Source organism: Ictalurus furcatus, chromosome 28 (genome assembly GCF_023375685.1).
Source record: "Ictalurus furcatus strain D&B chromosome 28, Billie_1.0, whole genome shotgun sequence".
In the NCBI taxonomy this organism is placed as follows: Eukaryota; Metazoa; Chordata; class Actinopteri; order Siluriformes; family Ictaluridae; genus Ictalurus; species Ictalurus furcatus.
The window spans coordinates 9,454,542-9,472,643 of NC_071282.1; the positions used below are offsets into that span (position 1 = coordinate 9,454,542).

At 40.2% G+C, this 18,102-nt stretch overlaps 1 protein-coding gene across 3 annotated transcripts in view; it reads right to left on the reverse strand.

The window, feature by feature from the left end:
• ncs1a (neuronal calcium sensor 1a) overlaps positions 1-18,102 on the reverse strand; it is a 61,131-nt gene that overhangs the window by 13,184 nt on the left and 29,845 nt on the right. For all 3 annotated transcript variants that reach the window (XR_008385028.1, XM_053617977.1, XM_053617978.1), the window contains exons 2-6: positions 16,463-16,487; positions 2,059-2,197; positions 1,130-1,208; positions 373-461; positions 86-163 (exon numbers count right to left, since the gene is read on the reverse strand). Coding sequence is in view for 2 of the 3 variants with exons in the window: in XM_053617977.1 (XP_053473952.1) it covers positions 86-163; positions 373-461; positions 1,130-1,208; positions 2,059-2,197; positions 16,463-16,487 (410 nt within the window). In the remaining variant the exon portion in view is untranslated. The remainder of the gene's footprint in view (positions 1-85; positions 164-372; positions 462-1,129; positions 1,209-2,058; positions 2,198-16,462; positions 16,488-18,102) is intronic.

The window sequence follows — 18,102 nt, forward strand, 5'->3', positions numbered from 1 at the left end:
AGCATATTGTATATAAAATCATGCTGGAAGGTTTTCTTTTTTCTACTGTAGATATTAAACTGAAATCATTGTGTGTGGACTTCACCTTGTCCATCATAGCGAAAATGCGATCTACTCTTTTCTCTGGGGTGTTTTCTTCCTCTGGTAGCTCCACTGTGTTTCCCTGCAATCGAAAGAAGCTGAAGCCTAAGAATGTGATCTGAGAGACATGAACTCACATGCTCATATTTACATGTTCACAATCAGCCTCTAGCCAACATGGAAAATATTCACACAAATACACAGATATAAATAAAGATGGCATTTCACTGGTCAGGTTAGTGATACTATGAAGGAGGAGAGAGAAACAGGAAGCTACATTATATAACTCACCACCATCTGGTAGATAGCATCCACAATGTTCAGCATCTCATCTCGAGTTATGTAGCCATCATTGTCAAGGTCATAAAGTTTAAAGGCCCCTGCAACATCAACACTATATGAGCATATACAATTGCTGTAATGCTTCTACACATGTAAAAATTCTGATGTTTTTCAATAGCTGTACTATTGAGCCTGAAGTCACTGAGCATGTTTATCAGACATGAGAAGACAGCGTTCAGGGTAACCTTTCTGTATGGACATAAGATCATTGCCACTGTGGTGACAGAATATTAACAGCATTCAATTTCACAATCATATGTTTCCTTATCAGATGTCAGATTAGTCAGCCATGTACATTGTGCAAACAAATATAAAATTCATTATCAATGAACCCAGATTGATCCGTCATTGAATTTTAATTGCTATTCTCGAGCAAGGGCTGTGACTTGACACACTAAAATGTAACATTACCTGTTTTGTAAATTAGTCTGTGCTGCTAAAACTAGGCTTAGCATTCATTTACATGCAGCTTATGTATTCTTGTGCACAAATTGCCAAGATGCCATGCATGATTTAATTTCTATTTCCTGTTATTATGTTTTGTATTGACACAATGCCAACACAGAGACAGTATATAAAAACTCTTAACTTATTTAATATATTACTCAAATAAATAATTGATTGATTTATTTTGTTGAAGTCATCAAGACTTAAGGAGTTGTATGTTGTATATGAATAATGGACATCTTAATAACTTAGCACTTACATCTAAGTTTTTCATCCAGTGTTCCTCTGGAGGTGACAGAAAGCGCTTGGATGAATTCAGAGAATTCAATGCGTCCATCCTGCCGAGAGAGAGAGAGAGAGAGAGAGAGAGAGAGAGATGGATAGGTAGGTACAGGTGAGCAGAACCATCCATCCACCCATCCATTTTCTATACCACTTATCCTTCAGGGTCTTGTGGAACCTGGAGCCTATCCCAGGGAGCATGGGGCACAAGGCGGAGTACACCCTGGACAGGGTGCCAGTCCATTGCAGGACACAATCACACACACATTCACACACCCATTCATACACTACAGACACTTCAGATATGCCAGTCAGCCTACCATGCATGTCTTTGGACTGGGGGAGGAAACCCCCGCAGCACAGGGAGAATATGCAAACTCTGCATACACAGGACCGTGGTGGGAATAGAACCGCGAACGTGCTAACCACTAAGTTACCATGTGCCTGAGCAGAACAATATCATATGGGTATCAACTAGGTCTGAAGTAGTACCTGTTATGTGCCATCATCATATCTGACTATTGTACAAGGCTTGAACGCTAAACTGATTTCCAACAATAGATATGCCTGCTTTCTCACCCTGCAGTTAACCGTCGAGTTAATACTATTAAATATTCCAAAAAATATATAAGGCACTGACAGTTTTCTCTGACAGCACTGGTCAGGAAATAGTGTGATTTTTATGTGTTGACAGGCAGATGAGGTCAGTGTGTGTTATAAACTGTACACACACACACACACACACACACACATTAACTGTCTCTTCATTACAGATAATAAAACAAACACATCTGTGTTTAATCCAGTACTGTATATAAAAACTGCTCATGGGTACTGGGTTTTCCTCCACTTTTTAATTTTTTTCTAAAGCCTCCTTGCAACCTTGCAATCTTGACGCCTCCTTACCTTGTTCTCATCAAAGACGTTAAAGACAAATGTAGCGAACTTGGTGGGATCCCCGAAGGGAAAAAACTGCTTGTAAATTTTCTGAAAGCCAGCTGAGTCCAGTTGCCCACTGGGACAGTCCTTAATAAAACCCTTGTACCTGAAGAAAAGAGAACAGAAGAGAGGAATAGAGGCAGGAAGGAAACAAGTTGTGGGGGAGAGATTTGGAGAGAGATAGGAAGCAGTTTTTAATAAGTGTGAGCTTCTAAATTAGTTTATTTGGCATCTCTGTATACAGTAAAACACATCCAACATGTTCATTAATCTTATGAATATCAAGAATCCGTCAACATAAATGAGCAATGCATTATATGAAACATATAAAGAAACAGAGGTAGGCCTAGTTTCCCCAAAACATCCTGCAGTTAGGATAATCTCAACTGGTAATCTTAACTTTGTTTGTATGCCAATTCCCACACACCAGCACACGCTCCGCTATCACACAACAGCAGTCAGGCTAACCAGGCTAACACGTGCATCTTTTCAAATTACTGCATCACAAGGCGACGTGGCTGTGATTGACAGGAGTGAGAGAGTATGCCATGCCTCCCACACAGAGAGCACAGCCAATTTTGCTCTCTAGATTCGCAGCGTATTGCTATTGCATTGTCGGAATTTGAACTTGCGATCTCCCGATGACAGAATGAACCGTTTTCTGTTGCACCAATTGGAAGCCCCTCACTCTACCATTTAATAATCATCCTTGTGCTCCAGTGCTTCTGGGAAAATCAGCCCTGACATTTAATCTGAAATTTGAACAGCTGAAAAGAAATTGATAAGTAGAAAAGCCTCTTCAGGGCACATGCTTAAGGTAAACAAGAGAGCAAGAGATTATTTCTGGAGGGTGTGCTCACAGAAAATGACAAAATATGCAAAGATATGTAAATACGTGGTGGAAAATGAAATTTTTATTTTTTTTTTGCAGACATCAGAATCTGAGCTCCAATGTATGACATTTTATAGGAAAAATCATTAATCATTTACAGACACATTTAGCAAGACATATATAACACAAGATCCACTATATAGAAACAGAGATTTATTTTCTGATACCATATATATTCGACAAGACACATATACACATTTTTGCCAAGTTTCACAAGGCCAGCTGTTGTTGGGGGAAAAAAAGCTAATGAAGGCCTCTTGGATGCAGTACACACTTATGCAATGAAAGTGTGCAGAGTTAAAAAAAAAAAAAAAAGGGTTTAAATGAACATGTAAATAATTTCTCGTTTGTAAACGTAAAACTAGCCCACAGTATTCATACTGACACAGTGAACCTCACACCAGTAGAAATTGTGTACAGATTTTGTTCTTTTATGAAAGCTCACAGAATATTTGTATAGCACCAATCTGAGTGGATGATCACTGCTTTTTAATGAGAGTCAGCTATCTTTTTATGTATCTTTGCTGCTTGACGGCTACTTAATGAAGCTTTCTGCCATTTTGAGCTTGTTAGAATTAACACAGTTCTCATCCTGTATTTCTTCCAAATGTGAGATCCTGTGCATGCACAGCTCTCCTGTTTGAAGGGCACGCCATGTTGCTAATCAGCAGGAGATGTTACAGTGTTACAGACAAATTTATACTGTCTAACAACTTATTACAAGGGTTCTGTTAGACACGGACAGATCTAGGCATTTCTCTCTGATGTCTTAACACAAATAATGGCATTAATGTTCTCATGGTAATGTACTAATAGCTAGAGAGCGTTCACATATGCAGTACTGCTGTCACGAGTTCCCCTTTAAGCAGCGCGCTGTGGAGCATGTGAGCGCGCCTGCACGAGCAGGTGCGCGAGCACCTGCTTTTCCCTTGTGGACAATCGTGACATTTCGACACGTGCACTTGTTTATGTTTCTGTCATGTCTCCTCCCCGTTCTGTCATTGGTTATTGTTTCATGTGTGTCTGAATCGTCCTCAGCCGTCAGCCATTACGAGGCTGATTATCTCCGCATATATACCGCGCGCCTCCCAGCACACAATGCGGAATGTTGAATGAGTTATAGTCGATTAGTTTAGAGTCCTTACGCTAGCGAACCACAGTCCATTGTTTCATGTTTAGTTTCGTTTGTTAAGTTCACGCTGGTTTCTCCGCTACCAGTCCCTCGCTGCTGTTTGTTTCATGTTTGGTATATCGACCCTGTATCCCGAGACCACGAAGTTGATTCCTGCCTTGCCTCGTTTATGCCTGTTTGCCGATCGCCTGAACCTTGCATGTTACTGGATTACGTTTTTGGATCACGTTTTGGATTTGTCTGCCTGTCTCTCTTTAAATAAAACTGTTGTTCAACCTGCGCTTGCATCCTACCTTATCTCCGTTGCGTCACGAAACGTGACAACTGCTGTACCGTTGCCATTGCTGTCTCAACCTTGATTTAAGACAAATGCAGGAAGTGGTTAATGAATAAAAGACTTATCGGAGTGTATTTCCAATCAGACGCTTTACTACAATAAATTCGGCAGTATTTGAATTCTGGTCTGTTTGAATTTGACTTTAATTTTATCGTTGTCTGTTTGCTAGGCAATCAGAGTGAACTGCATACTTTTGGATCATTTTAGTTTACAGCTCACTTGCTGAAATTGGGTTAATCGTGTTCTCACTGCAGTCAAAATACACCAAGACACAGATGGCAGCAGTTCAAGGACACCATTAGATTTGAGTGAGTTTTCTCTTGTAGGCATTACTAGCCTGTATTAGCTACCGCTCACTGCTTTGTTTGCTATGTTATCTCGTTAGGCCGATTAACCAATCCTCATACCAACTGCTTATCTATTATTGAGGAAAGACACAGAGGACCCCCTTGTCTAAGAAGAGGCTGACCCACTGGCCTATAAAAGTGCTGGACACTCAGCCTCTTTTGTGACATGTCACACTATGAGGACCATCTCGTCCTCATGGAGCCAAGCTGTTCAGGGACTCTGTACTACTGCTGCATGTGTATCACCATGTTCTACATCCTTAACATTGCCCTTCCCAGTTGTGTGAGTGAGTCATCATCTCTGCGTTGAGTCATGTTCCTTATGACATTGCTGACATACTTTATCCAGGTGTTTCTCATCATCCAGGTGCATTGAAGGAGTAACATGATCCACCAGTTATGTAACCCCTCATCCAGAAGTTGTGCTAGTTGAGTAGGTGACAGGGAATTATGGCTGTATAATAGAGGTATTTATCGCAAATACCATGTAATACCTCAGTAAGCAACTATGACTGAAGGTCGCAGAATGCTTGAATACACACATACTGTGTGTATCCAGATGCACACAGTTATCTTGGTTTCATTGAACCATAGTTACAATGTTAATTTATTATACAGTATGTTTAGGCCATTACAAATACTATACCAACATATAGTACATAAATGATATGAATGATATACATATCTTTAAACAACCCATGCACCATATTTACTTGGGTAATGAGCACTGTTTCAGCAAAAGACTGATTGGAGTTTAATACATCACTAAAATCAACTATGCCCAAACAAATGAATGAAAGCTGTTGTTAATGAGAGATCTCAGGTTGTAGACTTTAGTTATTTTCTTTCATTGGTATGAATGTTTCCTTATGAGTTCATCTAGCTGCACAATTGTTCTGCTTGGTGAACCAGCTGATATGCTGCACAAACAAACAGGTTATTTTAATCAAGCCGCAGCCTTTTGTAATCAGCAGAGGAGATGGCTGGAGAGATGGTAGTGGGAGGAGATGCTTTCCAAACTGAAGACACATTTACAGTCAGCAGATTATCTTGACTAACAGTGTGGAGGAGGGAATATGGCAGTAAAATCTTGAGACGGATAAAATGCATTTTAAGTGTCTGTTTGTAACATCTGAATAACAGTGAAAAAAAAATGCTTGCAATCATAAGATGAGTGTGTGTTTGAGGAAATAGTAACAAGAAGCTTGATAAAGCCAGCTGTGCTGTCATTGGTGCTCCAGCTGTTAGTATTGCAATAAGAAAGGCTGTCAAATAACAAGACAACTACAGATGCAGGCAGTAAACTCATTCATCCATGTAGTTTTAGACTGTGATGGCAGAATTTTACATATCTGTTTATATTTACAAATACACATATGTTTTCCCTCAATGCAGTAAAACGTTCTTAACCTTTTTTTCCCCGAACTTGGGTATATACTTGGGCTTAGTTTACCCTACAGTTTGTTCAGCCAAGACATGTTTAGTTCAGTAATATATTCGGTAATATATCGCCAAAGGTATGTGGACATTTGACCATCACACTCACATGGAGTGTTTGTTGAACATGCCATTCCAGATTTAGTCCCACTTTTGCTGCTATAATAACCTCCACTCTTCTGGAAAGGCTTTCCATTCGATTTTGAAGCGTGGCTGTGGGAATTTGTGCTCATTCAGTATTAGTGAAGTCAGACACTGATGCTGGATGAGGAGGACCTGCAATCAGAATTCCAATTCATCTCAAAGGTGTTCAGTGGGGTTGAGTTCAGGGCTCTGTGCAGGCCACTCAACTTCTTCCACACCAACTTTGACATACCATGTCTTTATAACCTTGCTTTGTGCACAGGGGTAGTGTCATGCTTGAACTTTTACGAACGTTTCGGCCTTTTAATTCCAGTGAATGGAAATCTTAAAGTTACAGCATAGAAAGACATTGTTTTTAATGGCAGCATTCATGTATCTTTCATAGTGATACATATCCCATAATCCTGTGTGTCACCTCGAGTACTAGAGCCAGTCTGGCAAAAACAGAGAAGAAATTACAGCAGAGAGGGTATATTTATGGTTTGTTAGCTTGTTAATAGTGTTTAGTTGGTGCAGTAGCAGAATATTTGTGAAAGAGGTCACTAGTTTAGACTAGTTTAGTGTCTTGGCCACTTTGTGCGACATATGTGGCTTTCAAGTAGTGTCTCAAACTGTTTACTTACAAATACTTTCATTGACCAAAAGATATTATTTGGCAAAGTAATACAAATTTCAATTTGTCAGGATTGTGTCTCCACCTTAAGAAGAAATTCATTTGTTTGTTCATTAATTAATTAATAATTCATCTTGAGTAAGCGCTTTGTTTTGGTCAGGGACGCTCCAGAGGGCTCCAGAGTCTATCCTGAGAGCATGGGGTGGGGGTACACTGTGGATGAAATGCCGTTCCATCGCATGGCACCCTATGCACACACATTTAGTGTAGATAGCATGTTTTTGAGAACTGAGAGGAAACCAGACAGCTTGGAGAAACTCCATGTGTACATGGGGAGAACATTCACAGAAACTCCACACAGACACTCAATAGAGCTCAGGATCAAGTCTGGGATGCTGTTTCTCTCAGGCAGCGACACTACCTACTTAGTGGTTAGCACATTCGCCTCACACCTCCAGGGTCCGGGTTTCGAGTCCCGCCGGGGCCATGTGTGTGCGAAGTTTGCATGTTCTCCCCATGCTGCGGGAGTTTCCTCTGGGTACTCCGGTTTCCTCCCCCAGTCCAAAGACATGCAGGGTAGGCTGATTGGCATGTCTAAAATATCCGTAGTGTATGTGGGTGGGTGAGTGTGTATGTGACTGTGCCCTGCGATGGACTGGCACCCTGTCCAGAGTGTACCCCGCCTTGTGCCCGATGCTCCCTGGGATAGGCTCCAGGTTCTCCGTGACCCTGAAAAGGAGAAAGCGGTAGAAGATGGATGGATGGAAGTATTTGATTAATTGCTCTTGTTAGTTTTCCTGCATCAAGTAAAGATATGTTTGAGAGGAAAAGCACAAGTTTACTGCTTTCCTATGTATAGCACCAAGGTACAGTTAGCCTTCTTCTAATACAGTATAAACAAATGTTCTATAATCAATAAAACATGAGAAGACAAGGGAGGCCTGAGAAATATGCACACACAACAAGGTTCATGAGATTCATGCATTTAGAAATGCTGTTTAGGACCCATTGGTCTCTAAACATGCCCTTAATTTCTAATTTGCAGACAGCCTTATTTTAGCTTTGAGGACAGAGCTGCTTCAGTAACAGCCAGTTCTGAAGATCAGAAATCATTGCGCTGAGTCTCTTATTGCTTTTCTGCCAAGTAGACTGTACTGTGTTTTATTTTCTACAGCCAATATGAAGAGCTAATACAAGAGTAAACTTGTATTTACAAACCTGTAAAGCCATGAGTGCAGGTTTGTTAGAATACAATCAAACAGTATTCACACATATATGTTCTTCACACCCAAATAAAAATGACAAGGCATTTGTCTCCATCTATGTCCTTTTATCAGTTTTCACTTTGTTCTATTGATTTACCTCCTGATTGTTCTGTTCAGCTTCCCCTAATGCTATGTTTTAATACATTCTCTCTCTCTCTCTCTCTCTCTCTCTCACTCACTCACTCCCCCCCCCCCCCCCTCTCTCTCTCTCTCTCTCTCTCACTCACTCACTCCCCCAACTCTCTCTCTCTCTCTCTCTCTCTCTCTCTCTCTCTCTCTCTCCTGGGCATGCTGTCCCATGTCAATTGCTCTCCATCTGCTGTATGTGGTATACAGCAGGCGGGTAAGCTGAGGTTTTTGGCACATGCATTAAGGGAATTAAGAATGCAGAGAGGAAAGAGAGAAGAGAACGACTCAATATAACAAAATGTACAGTCCAAAGTGACACAGCAGGGGCAATAGTTAGGAAAGTTTATTTGCGAGAAACGAAATCCTTGAAACAAGTGAAACTATAGTAAAGCACTAAAGTGTTTGCTCACTCATATAAATAAACATTAAGGCACCTGCTCTTGAGAGTGTTCATGGCTGTTGTGGCATTTGGGAAACTGGAGTAAATGCAACTTTCATAAACAGGGTTGACCTTTTCCCAGAGCCAAATTACCAGCAAAATGTAGCTTTGATATTCTGTTTGGGTCAAAATAATCCATTTAAATTCACTAAAAGTGGAACAAAATAATTTTCTCCCCACATGAATGGGTAAATTTTTAGCTCAGTTTCTCTATTAAACATGGAGGAATCATATTTATATTTAAAATATTCTATTCAGTCTATATTAGCATAAATGTCCAATCCACAGCACTTATTTTCAGTTAAGCACTACCGATGATATAGCATGCTTCGTTTTTTTATGCAGAAAATGACGGCTAATATGTACAATAACCTTAGTGTAACATGAAGGCTGAGGACAGTCCTTGGACAAGCTGTAATTACAACACAGTTCATTTGAAATTCTGATAGGAGACAGCGTGAAAGTTAACACACCGCATGGTTGCGCTAATTGTGGTCCCTTATGGTGGTGTTGATGTAATGAACATCATTACCATAAAAACACTTTGCTCTAACACTAAAAGCAGCACTACCATACACAAACAGAACCATCTACAGCAAAGTGCTGACTGCACAGCTGGATTCTGGATGGGGTTAGATTTTGACACACAGGAGTTTTATGTCTCAGGGGCTGGTGTGGATTGGTTAAAATTTGTGTTACGTTACAATACACATTCTTCAGAAACCATCAGTGCAAACTGGCCTTATGGGTAAAAGAACAAACCAAAAGTGTTACATTGACTGGTGTTATTTTTAACCATCACCTTCCCTCATTGTCACTTGCTTCCACTGACACAGATAAACATTAGGATGATCAGCGTGTTTTTCACTATTAGAACTTTTATATTTTGTGTTTTAGGTCTCATGTTCTACCTTCAGTCATGTAATCTAACATAGGCATCTACTAAAACTCATTGGCAAAATGACCCCTGTATTTCTTGATAAAAACAGCTCTAAATAAATACATTAATTAAAAAAAAGTATTTTTGTATGTTATGTATCAATTTCCAACTGTCATACAATTGATCTACACACATATTGCAGTCACTTATTGGTGATATTGGAGGTTTCTGTAGCCTAATCTCAAATGGTTTTCAAGTATACAGTACTATGAAAAAGTATTGGCCCTCTCTGGATTTCCTCTATTTCTGCATATTTGTCACTACATGGTTTCAGATCCTTATACAAAATGTTATATAAGACAAGGGGAACATGAGGGAACACAAACCACAGACTTTAAATGATAATTTCATTTCAGGAAAAAGATTAAGCATAACATCTATCTATCTATCTATCTATCTATCTATCTACCTGTCTGTCTGTCTGTCTGTCAATCAATCAATCTATCTATCTATCTATCTATCTAAATCCCCTATATACACTCACTGTCCACTGTAAAACACAACACATCAAAACTTGAGGTGGATGGGCTACAACAGCAGAAGATCACATCAGGTTCCACTCCTGTCAGCCAAGAACAAGAATCGGAGGCTATCATGGGCATGGGCCTATCATGGGACTCTTGGAAACTGCACAGTTGAAGACTAGAAAAAAAAATCACCTGGTCTGTTTCCAGTCTTCAACTGTCCAGTTTACAAGAGTCTGTTCCCATGATAGCCTCAGATTCTTGTTCTTGGCTGACAGGAGTGGAACCTGATGTGCTCATCAAACCTTGAGATGGATATTGTAGCCCATTCAGCCCAGGGTTTCAAGAAAAAAGCCTCTACTCTCATCCAAAAACAAACTCAAGCATCTACAGTTTGCCAGACACTAAAGCTTAAAATGGGCCGTGGTTGAATCTTCCAACAGGAGAATAATCCAAAACATCAAAATCAACACAGAAATGGTTTACTGACCACAAAATCAAGGTCCTGCCATGGCCATCCCAGTCCCCTGACTTAAAACTCACAGAAAACCTGTGGGGTGAACTGAAGAGGAAAGTCCACCAGCTTGGACCTTGAAATGTGAAGGATCTGGAGAGATTCTGTATGGAGGAATGGTCTCAGATCCCTTGCCATGTATTCTCCAACCTCATCAGGCATTATAGGAGAAGAATCAGAGCTGTTATCTTGGCAAAGGGAGGTAGCACAAAGTATTGACTAAAAGGGTGCCAATAACTGTTGCACACCTATATTTAACAAAGTTTTTTTTTTTGATAAACCTGCATTCTGTTTGCAATTATTTGATATCCATGACAGCAGAGTAGTTTTGTTCATTTTTTAAATTTTTTAATTTTTCATAGCCTTCTTTGCTCATATTTACCATATTTGCCAATATTAGTGGAGGGCACTGTATACACACACACACACACACACACACATATCCACACATGGACACACACACTGACCGTCCAAGTGAATAAGTAATTGCTCTTCTAAACTTAATAACCAAACTCTTCCATTAACTGAAGATCGGTCTTTCAGATCAGTGTGGAGGAATTCTGGCCAACACGTTTTTACAATATTGCTTTAATTCAGTCACATTGGAGGGCCTTCGATCATGAAATGCCAGTTTAAGGTCACTGGGGTTAGTCTACTCTAAACCTTAATTTTGTTTCTTTTGAGCCATTCAATGGTAGAGTTGCTCTTGTGCATCAGATCGTTGCCTATAACCCAATTGTGCTTGAGCTTCAGATCACAGACTAATGACCAGATATTCTCCTTCAGGAAATTCTGGTAGAGAAGAGAATTCCAGGTTCCCTCAATTATGGCAAATTGCTCCAGCCCTGAAGCAGCAAAGCATGCCCATACCATCACACTACCACCACCATGTTTGACTGCTGGTATGATGATCTTACTGTGGAATGCTGTGTTTATGCCAGATGTAATAGGACCCATATCTTCCAAAAAGTTCTACTTTTGACTCATCAATCCACAGAACATCCCAGAAAGCTTGGGGCCATCAAGGTTTTTTTTTTTTTTGGCAAACGTGAGACAAGCCTTTATGTTCCTCTTGGTGGTTTTCACCCTGCAACTCTCCCATGGAGAAAATTTCTTTCCAGTTTCTAACTAATTGTGGGATCATGAATGCTAACCTTATCTGAGGTAAGAGAGTCCTGCAGTTCCTTTGATGTACATCTGGGTTCTTTTATAGCTTCCTGGATGAGTCATCGAAACACTGCTAGAGTAATTTTTGAAGGACGGTCACAGGTTTTCTCCTTAGAAATGGTTTTGTAACCCTTTCCTTTAATGATGTACATATTTCAGTAAGTTTCTTTCTTATCTCTTCAGGAATTTCTTTTGATTATGACATAATATTTTAACCTTGTTTTATTGAATGATGTTTAGATTCAACAGAGCTGGCAGTAATCAAGCCTGGATGTGTCTAGTCTAATTAAAAAGTGCATTTTGTGTTTACTCAGGTTGTCTTTGTCTTATATTAAATTTTATTGGAAAGTCTGAAACAATTATACAAAAATAGAAGTATTAAGGAAGGGGGCAATTACTTTTTGCTGTATAGTACACTAGGGTTTACTATGTTGTATGCTATGTAATGAACATGTGTTGTGACATGGATTCAATTGAAAATTCAGTCTAATTGTGTTCCATCCATCCATCTTCTACCGCTTACTCCTTTTTCAGGGTCGCGGGGGAACCTGGAGCCAATCCCAGGGAGCATCGGGCACAAGGCGGGGTACACCCTGGACAGGGTGCCAGTAGTCTAATTGTGTTTTGAAATTAAAAGATATCTTAGTAAAGGCAACTTGAAGATGCTGGATTTCTTAAGGACTTATGTTTTCTTATGATGTCTTATGTGCATCCAGGATCAAGCCAGATACAGTGAGGGAAAGAAGTATTTGATCCCCTGCTGATTTTGTATGTTTGCCCACTGACAAAGAAATGATCAGTCTATAATTTTAATGGTAGATTTATTTGAACAGTGAGAGACAGAATAACAACAAGAACATCCAGAAAAACGCATGTCAAAAATGTTAGAAATTGATTTGCATTTTAATGAGGGAAATAAGTATTTGACCCCCTCTCAATCAGAAAGATTTCTGGCTCCCAGGTGTCTTTTATACAGGTAACGAGCTGAGATTAGGAGCACACTCTTAAAGGGAGTGCTCCTAATCTCAGCTTGTTACCTGTATAAAAGACACCTGTCCACAGAAGCAATCAATCAATCAGATTCCAAACTCTCCACCATGGCCAAGACCAAAGAGCTCTCCAAGGATGTCAGGGACAAGATTGTAGACCTACACAAGTCTGGAATGGGCTACAAGACCACTGCCAAGCAGCTTGGTGAGAAGATGACAACAGTTGGTGCGATTATTCGCAAATGGAAGAAACACAAAAGAACTGTCAATCTCCCTCGGCCTGGGGCTCCATGCAAGATCTCACCTCGTGGAGTTGCAATGATCATGAGAACAGTGAGGAATCAGCCCAGAACTACACGGGAGGATCTTGTCAATGATCTCAAGGCAGCTGGGACCATAGTCACCAAGAAAACAATTGGTAACACACTACGCCGTGAAGGACTGAAATCCTGCAGCGCCCGCAAGGTCCCCCTGCTCAAGAAAGCACATATACATGCTCGTCTGAAGTTTGCCAATGAACATCTGAATGATTCAGAGGACAACTGGGTGAAAGTGTTGTGGTCAGATGAGACCAAAATGGAGCTCTTTGGCATCAACTCAACTCGCCGTGTTTGGAGGAGGAGGAATGCTGCCTATGACCCCAAGAACACCATCCCCACCGTCAAACATGGAGGTGGAAACATTATGCTTTGGGGGTGTTTTTCTGCTAAGGGGACAGGACAACTTCACCGCATCAAAGGGACGATGGACGGGGCCATGTACCGTCAAATCTTGGGTGAGAACCTACTTCCCTCAGCCAGGGCATTGAAAATGGGTCGTGGATGGGTACTCCAGCATGACAATGACCCAAAACACACGGCCAAGGCAACAAAAAGAAGCACATTAAGGTCCTGGAGTGGCCTAGCCAGTCTCCAGACCTTAATCCCATAGAAAATCTGTGGAGGGAGCTGAAGGTTCAAGTTGCCAAACGTCAGCCTCGAAACCTTAATGACTTGGAGAAGATCTGCAAAGAGGAGTGGGACAAAATGAGATGTATGCAAACCTGGTGGCCAACTACAAGAAACGGCTGACCTCTGTGATTGCCAACAAGGGTTTTGCCACCAAGTACTAAGTCATGTTTTGCAGAGGGGTCAAATACATATTTCCCTCATTAAAATGCAAATCAATTTATAACATTTTTGACATGCATTTTTCTGGATTTTCTTGTTGTTATTCTGTCTCTCACTGTTCAAATAAATCTACCATTAAAATTATAGAATGATCATTTCTTTGTCAGTGGGCAAACGTACAAAATCAGCAGGGGATCTAATACTTTTTTCCCTCACTGTATAACCAGTAATGTTACTAAGGGTAAATACACATATACAGCCAGCTCCATAATTATTCGCAACCTTTATAAAGTTAGGTAAACAGGTTCTGCACAAAGGTCTTTGTGGTTAAATATCTTAATCTTGCATGACAAATATGAGTGATACAGTCGTGTGAGAAAATAAGTACACCCCATGGAAATTGTTGGCTTTTTTGATATTTTTGGACAAGCAAACATTTGATCGTCTTTGAAACCGTGCCTTTGAAACAATAAAGTTGATATATTTTAACAAAACTACAAAGAAAGTGAGATTTTTCAATCATTTATTCAATAGACATATCAATAGATGTGATACTCTCCTATGCAAAAAGTAAATACACCCTTTGTATCAGTAGCTAGTATTTCCCCCTTTAGCAGAAATAACGTCTTGTAGGCGTTTTGCATAATTGTTCACCAGTCTATGACATTGGCTTGCTGGAATTTTTGATCACTCTTTTATTCAATTTTCTTTCAGTTGCAAGATGTTTGAGGGTTTTCTTGCATGTATTGCCCGTCCCCCGACAACATTTCAAAGGGATTCAAATCCGGGCTTTGACTAGGCCATTCATAACCCTCCATTTCTTCTTTTTGAGCCATTCCTTGGTGGATTTGCTAGTGTGCTTAGCATCATTATCCTGTTGAAAGGTCCACTTTCAGTTCAACTTCAACTTTCGGACAGACAGCCTCACATTATCTTCAAGCACTATTTGATAATGATGCAGAATTCATAGTTGAATCAATGAATGCATGCTGTCCAGTCCCTGAGGCAGCGAAGCAACCCCAAACCATAACATTTCCACCACCATGCCTCATAGTTGGTTTGAAGTGCTTCTCCTGAAAAGCTGTCTTTTCAGTGCCAAACATTTCTGCTGTTACTGTGGCCAAACAACTCTAGCTTTGATTTGTCTGTCCAGAGCACATTATTCCAAAAGGCTCATTGGCAAATTATTGGCAAATCGGCAAATCCATGCACGTCAAATTTGTGCCATTACTTTCTGATTGCAGAAGCATGCACTTTGACACCAACAGTTGCAAGACTTACTAACAGATCCCGTGATGAAATTCTGGGGTTCTTGGAGACTTCTTTTTGCATCAGATGGTCTGCTCTTGGGCTGAATTTGCTGAGATGCCAGTCCTGGGCAAATTGGCAGTCATTTGAAATCTGTGCCATTTGCAGATTATTTTCCTTACAGTGGAATGATGTATTTCAAATAATTAGGAGATCTTTTTAAATCCCTTGCCAGACTCATAGGCACCCACAACATTTTCTCTGAGGGCCTTAAAGAACTCTTTAGGTCATGATGACACCACACACCTCAACAGCAAAGGGAGCACCAGACACTAGATATAAAAGGGATATAAATAAGGTTCCACCTGCACTCCCTAAGCAGGTTCTAATCACTGGCACCCAATCTTGAACAGCACATCTATGCCAACACATTATTAAGAAGGCATCTGGTTGGTCACATACCTTTACCATGGTCAGTGTTAAAAAATTATGGAGCAGGCAGTAAGTTTATAATAAAATTATGATATTTCCTCCTTTTCTTTAATCAAGAAACATAGTTTTGACCTTTTAAGTGTGGTTTATTTGATATGAACATGGCAATGTTTCTTTCTCTTGCTATTAAATGAGATAATGATTAAATAGGATATACTATATGGTATCTATAAGATATACTGTATATAAAACTTTACAGTTGAATTGCTATAAAATCAAGAGATATTCACTGCTCATTAGTGAGCTCAGTAATTGACTCAAGGGTGGTGGATGTGGGAAAACACTGAAATGTGTAGCACTGTGATTGTCTCGAATTAAGATTTCACACTAATGCTACTGACAAATAAAGCCTGTACAATCAATCTACACACTGACACAGGCATGAGCACAGGAGCCAAAAGCTGCCCACAGTGCCCACACCAAATCCACATCCAACCACAAGTCTGAAAAGCAATTTCTGTCTTTATACACCCTTACTCACTTCACTAAGGATACAATACCTCACTGTGTGTCCATGGTAACACTGAGATTCAGAAACATGTATTTTCCAAACACATTCATCAATACTGTTACAGTAAATCTGAGGCTTATAATGCCCAAAACACAGAGATTTCTTTTATAATAATTAATCTGTGATTGATTTGGAGTGCTTGGTGACATGTAAAAGAATCTGATGGGAAAGTAAAGGAGAAGAAGGATAAAATGTAACTTACCACTGCTGGACTTCTTTTTCAGTGACTGCAGAGAAAGACAGGAGAGAAGAGACTATTATTAATAACCCAGTCTGCAGTATGAGGTATTACAGAACAAAAAGGTATGCACTGTATATAAAATGTACTGAAAAATATAATTCTTATATTCTAGGCTAGCAATTTACATTCTAATAGTTTTAAATTAGTTCTAATTTTTTCTTGTAGAACCATGGCAGATCCCTGTGGTTTAGTTTTGCATGTGTATGTGTCCACACTGTGCACCTGACAATACAGCAAAAACTGACAGAGAGAAAAAGAAAAGTGGTGCTGTGGAGATGTCAACCTTCAGGTTGGAGTCGGTGTCAGCTCTGCCACTGAATTGCGACAGACACTGCACAGTTCTAGCTTACACGTGTTTTATATTTTGATTTGGATCAGAATAGCTATAAATAGATCGTTGCAAATAGATGATCCAAATTACTATAAGAAACTCTTAATCAGACTTATGCATAATAAGTAAATCCCTCATTAAGCCTTTGTGCATGGGGACATTGAGATCCTGAAATAGACCACGGCCATCATGACAGAAATGTTTCATCATAGGATAGGAAGGTGATCAGTCAGAATGGCTTTGTATAGATGTGTAGTGGCACTTCTTTCTAATGGGACAAGTGGAGCCAAACCATGCCAGCAAAATGCTACAACACAACAGAGCCACCAGCCCCTTCAGTGGACAAGAATTCAGGCTTACAGTTCAGCAAAATGCTTCACAATCAAGACTGCACTGTTCTCTTGGTGTGCACCACATATGTATTTGCGCCCACATGTTGATATCACACTCACAGCCATGCTGTTGTACTGCATTTCAGCACAGCTGTGATCTGGTTGTAGATAGTGTCAGGTTATCACAGCTGTGCTGAAATTCTGTATAGCCCTCTTGCTTGTGTGATATTGCTTAACTGTATTACAGTAATGACATAATAGCAGAAAGACCATCTATCCATGACAGATGTTCTCCACCTTTGCAATAATTTTAAAGTTAAAAGTTTATTCTTTTCATCATTAATGCATCACCACAGTTTTGCCCTACAAAATGGCTAAATACACCTGCCTAATATGCCTTATATGTCTGGCACCAAGATGTTAGCAGCAGATCATTTAAGTCCTGTAAGTTGGGAGAGGTGGGGCCTCCATTGATCGGACTTGTTTGTCCAGCACATCCCACAGATGCTCGATCGGACTGAGATTTGGGGAATTTGGAGGCTGAGTCAACACCTTGAACTCATGTCATGTTTTGTCATGTGCCTCAAACCATTCCTGAATAATTTTTGCAGTGTGGCAGGAAGCATTATCCTGCTGAATAAGGCCACTGCCATAAGGGAATACCATTGCCATGAAGGGGTGTACTCGGTCTGCAACAATGTTTAGGTAGGTGGGACGTGTCAAAATAACATCCCCATGAATGCCAGGACCCAAGGTTTCCCATCAGAACATTGCCCAGAGCATCACACTGCCTCCGCTGGCTTGCCTTCTTAACATAGTTCATCCTGGTCCCATCACATCCCCAGGTAAGTGACGCACCCGGCCGTCCACATGATGTAAAGAAAAAGTCATCAGACCAGGCCACATTGCTCCATCGTGCAGTTCTGATGCTCACGTGT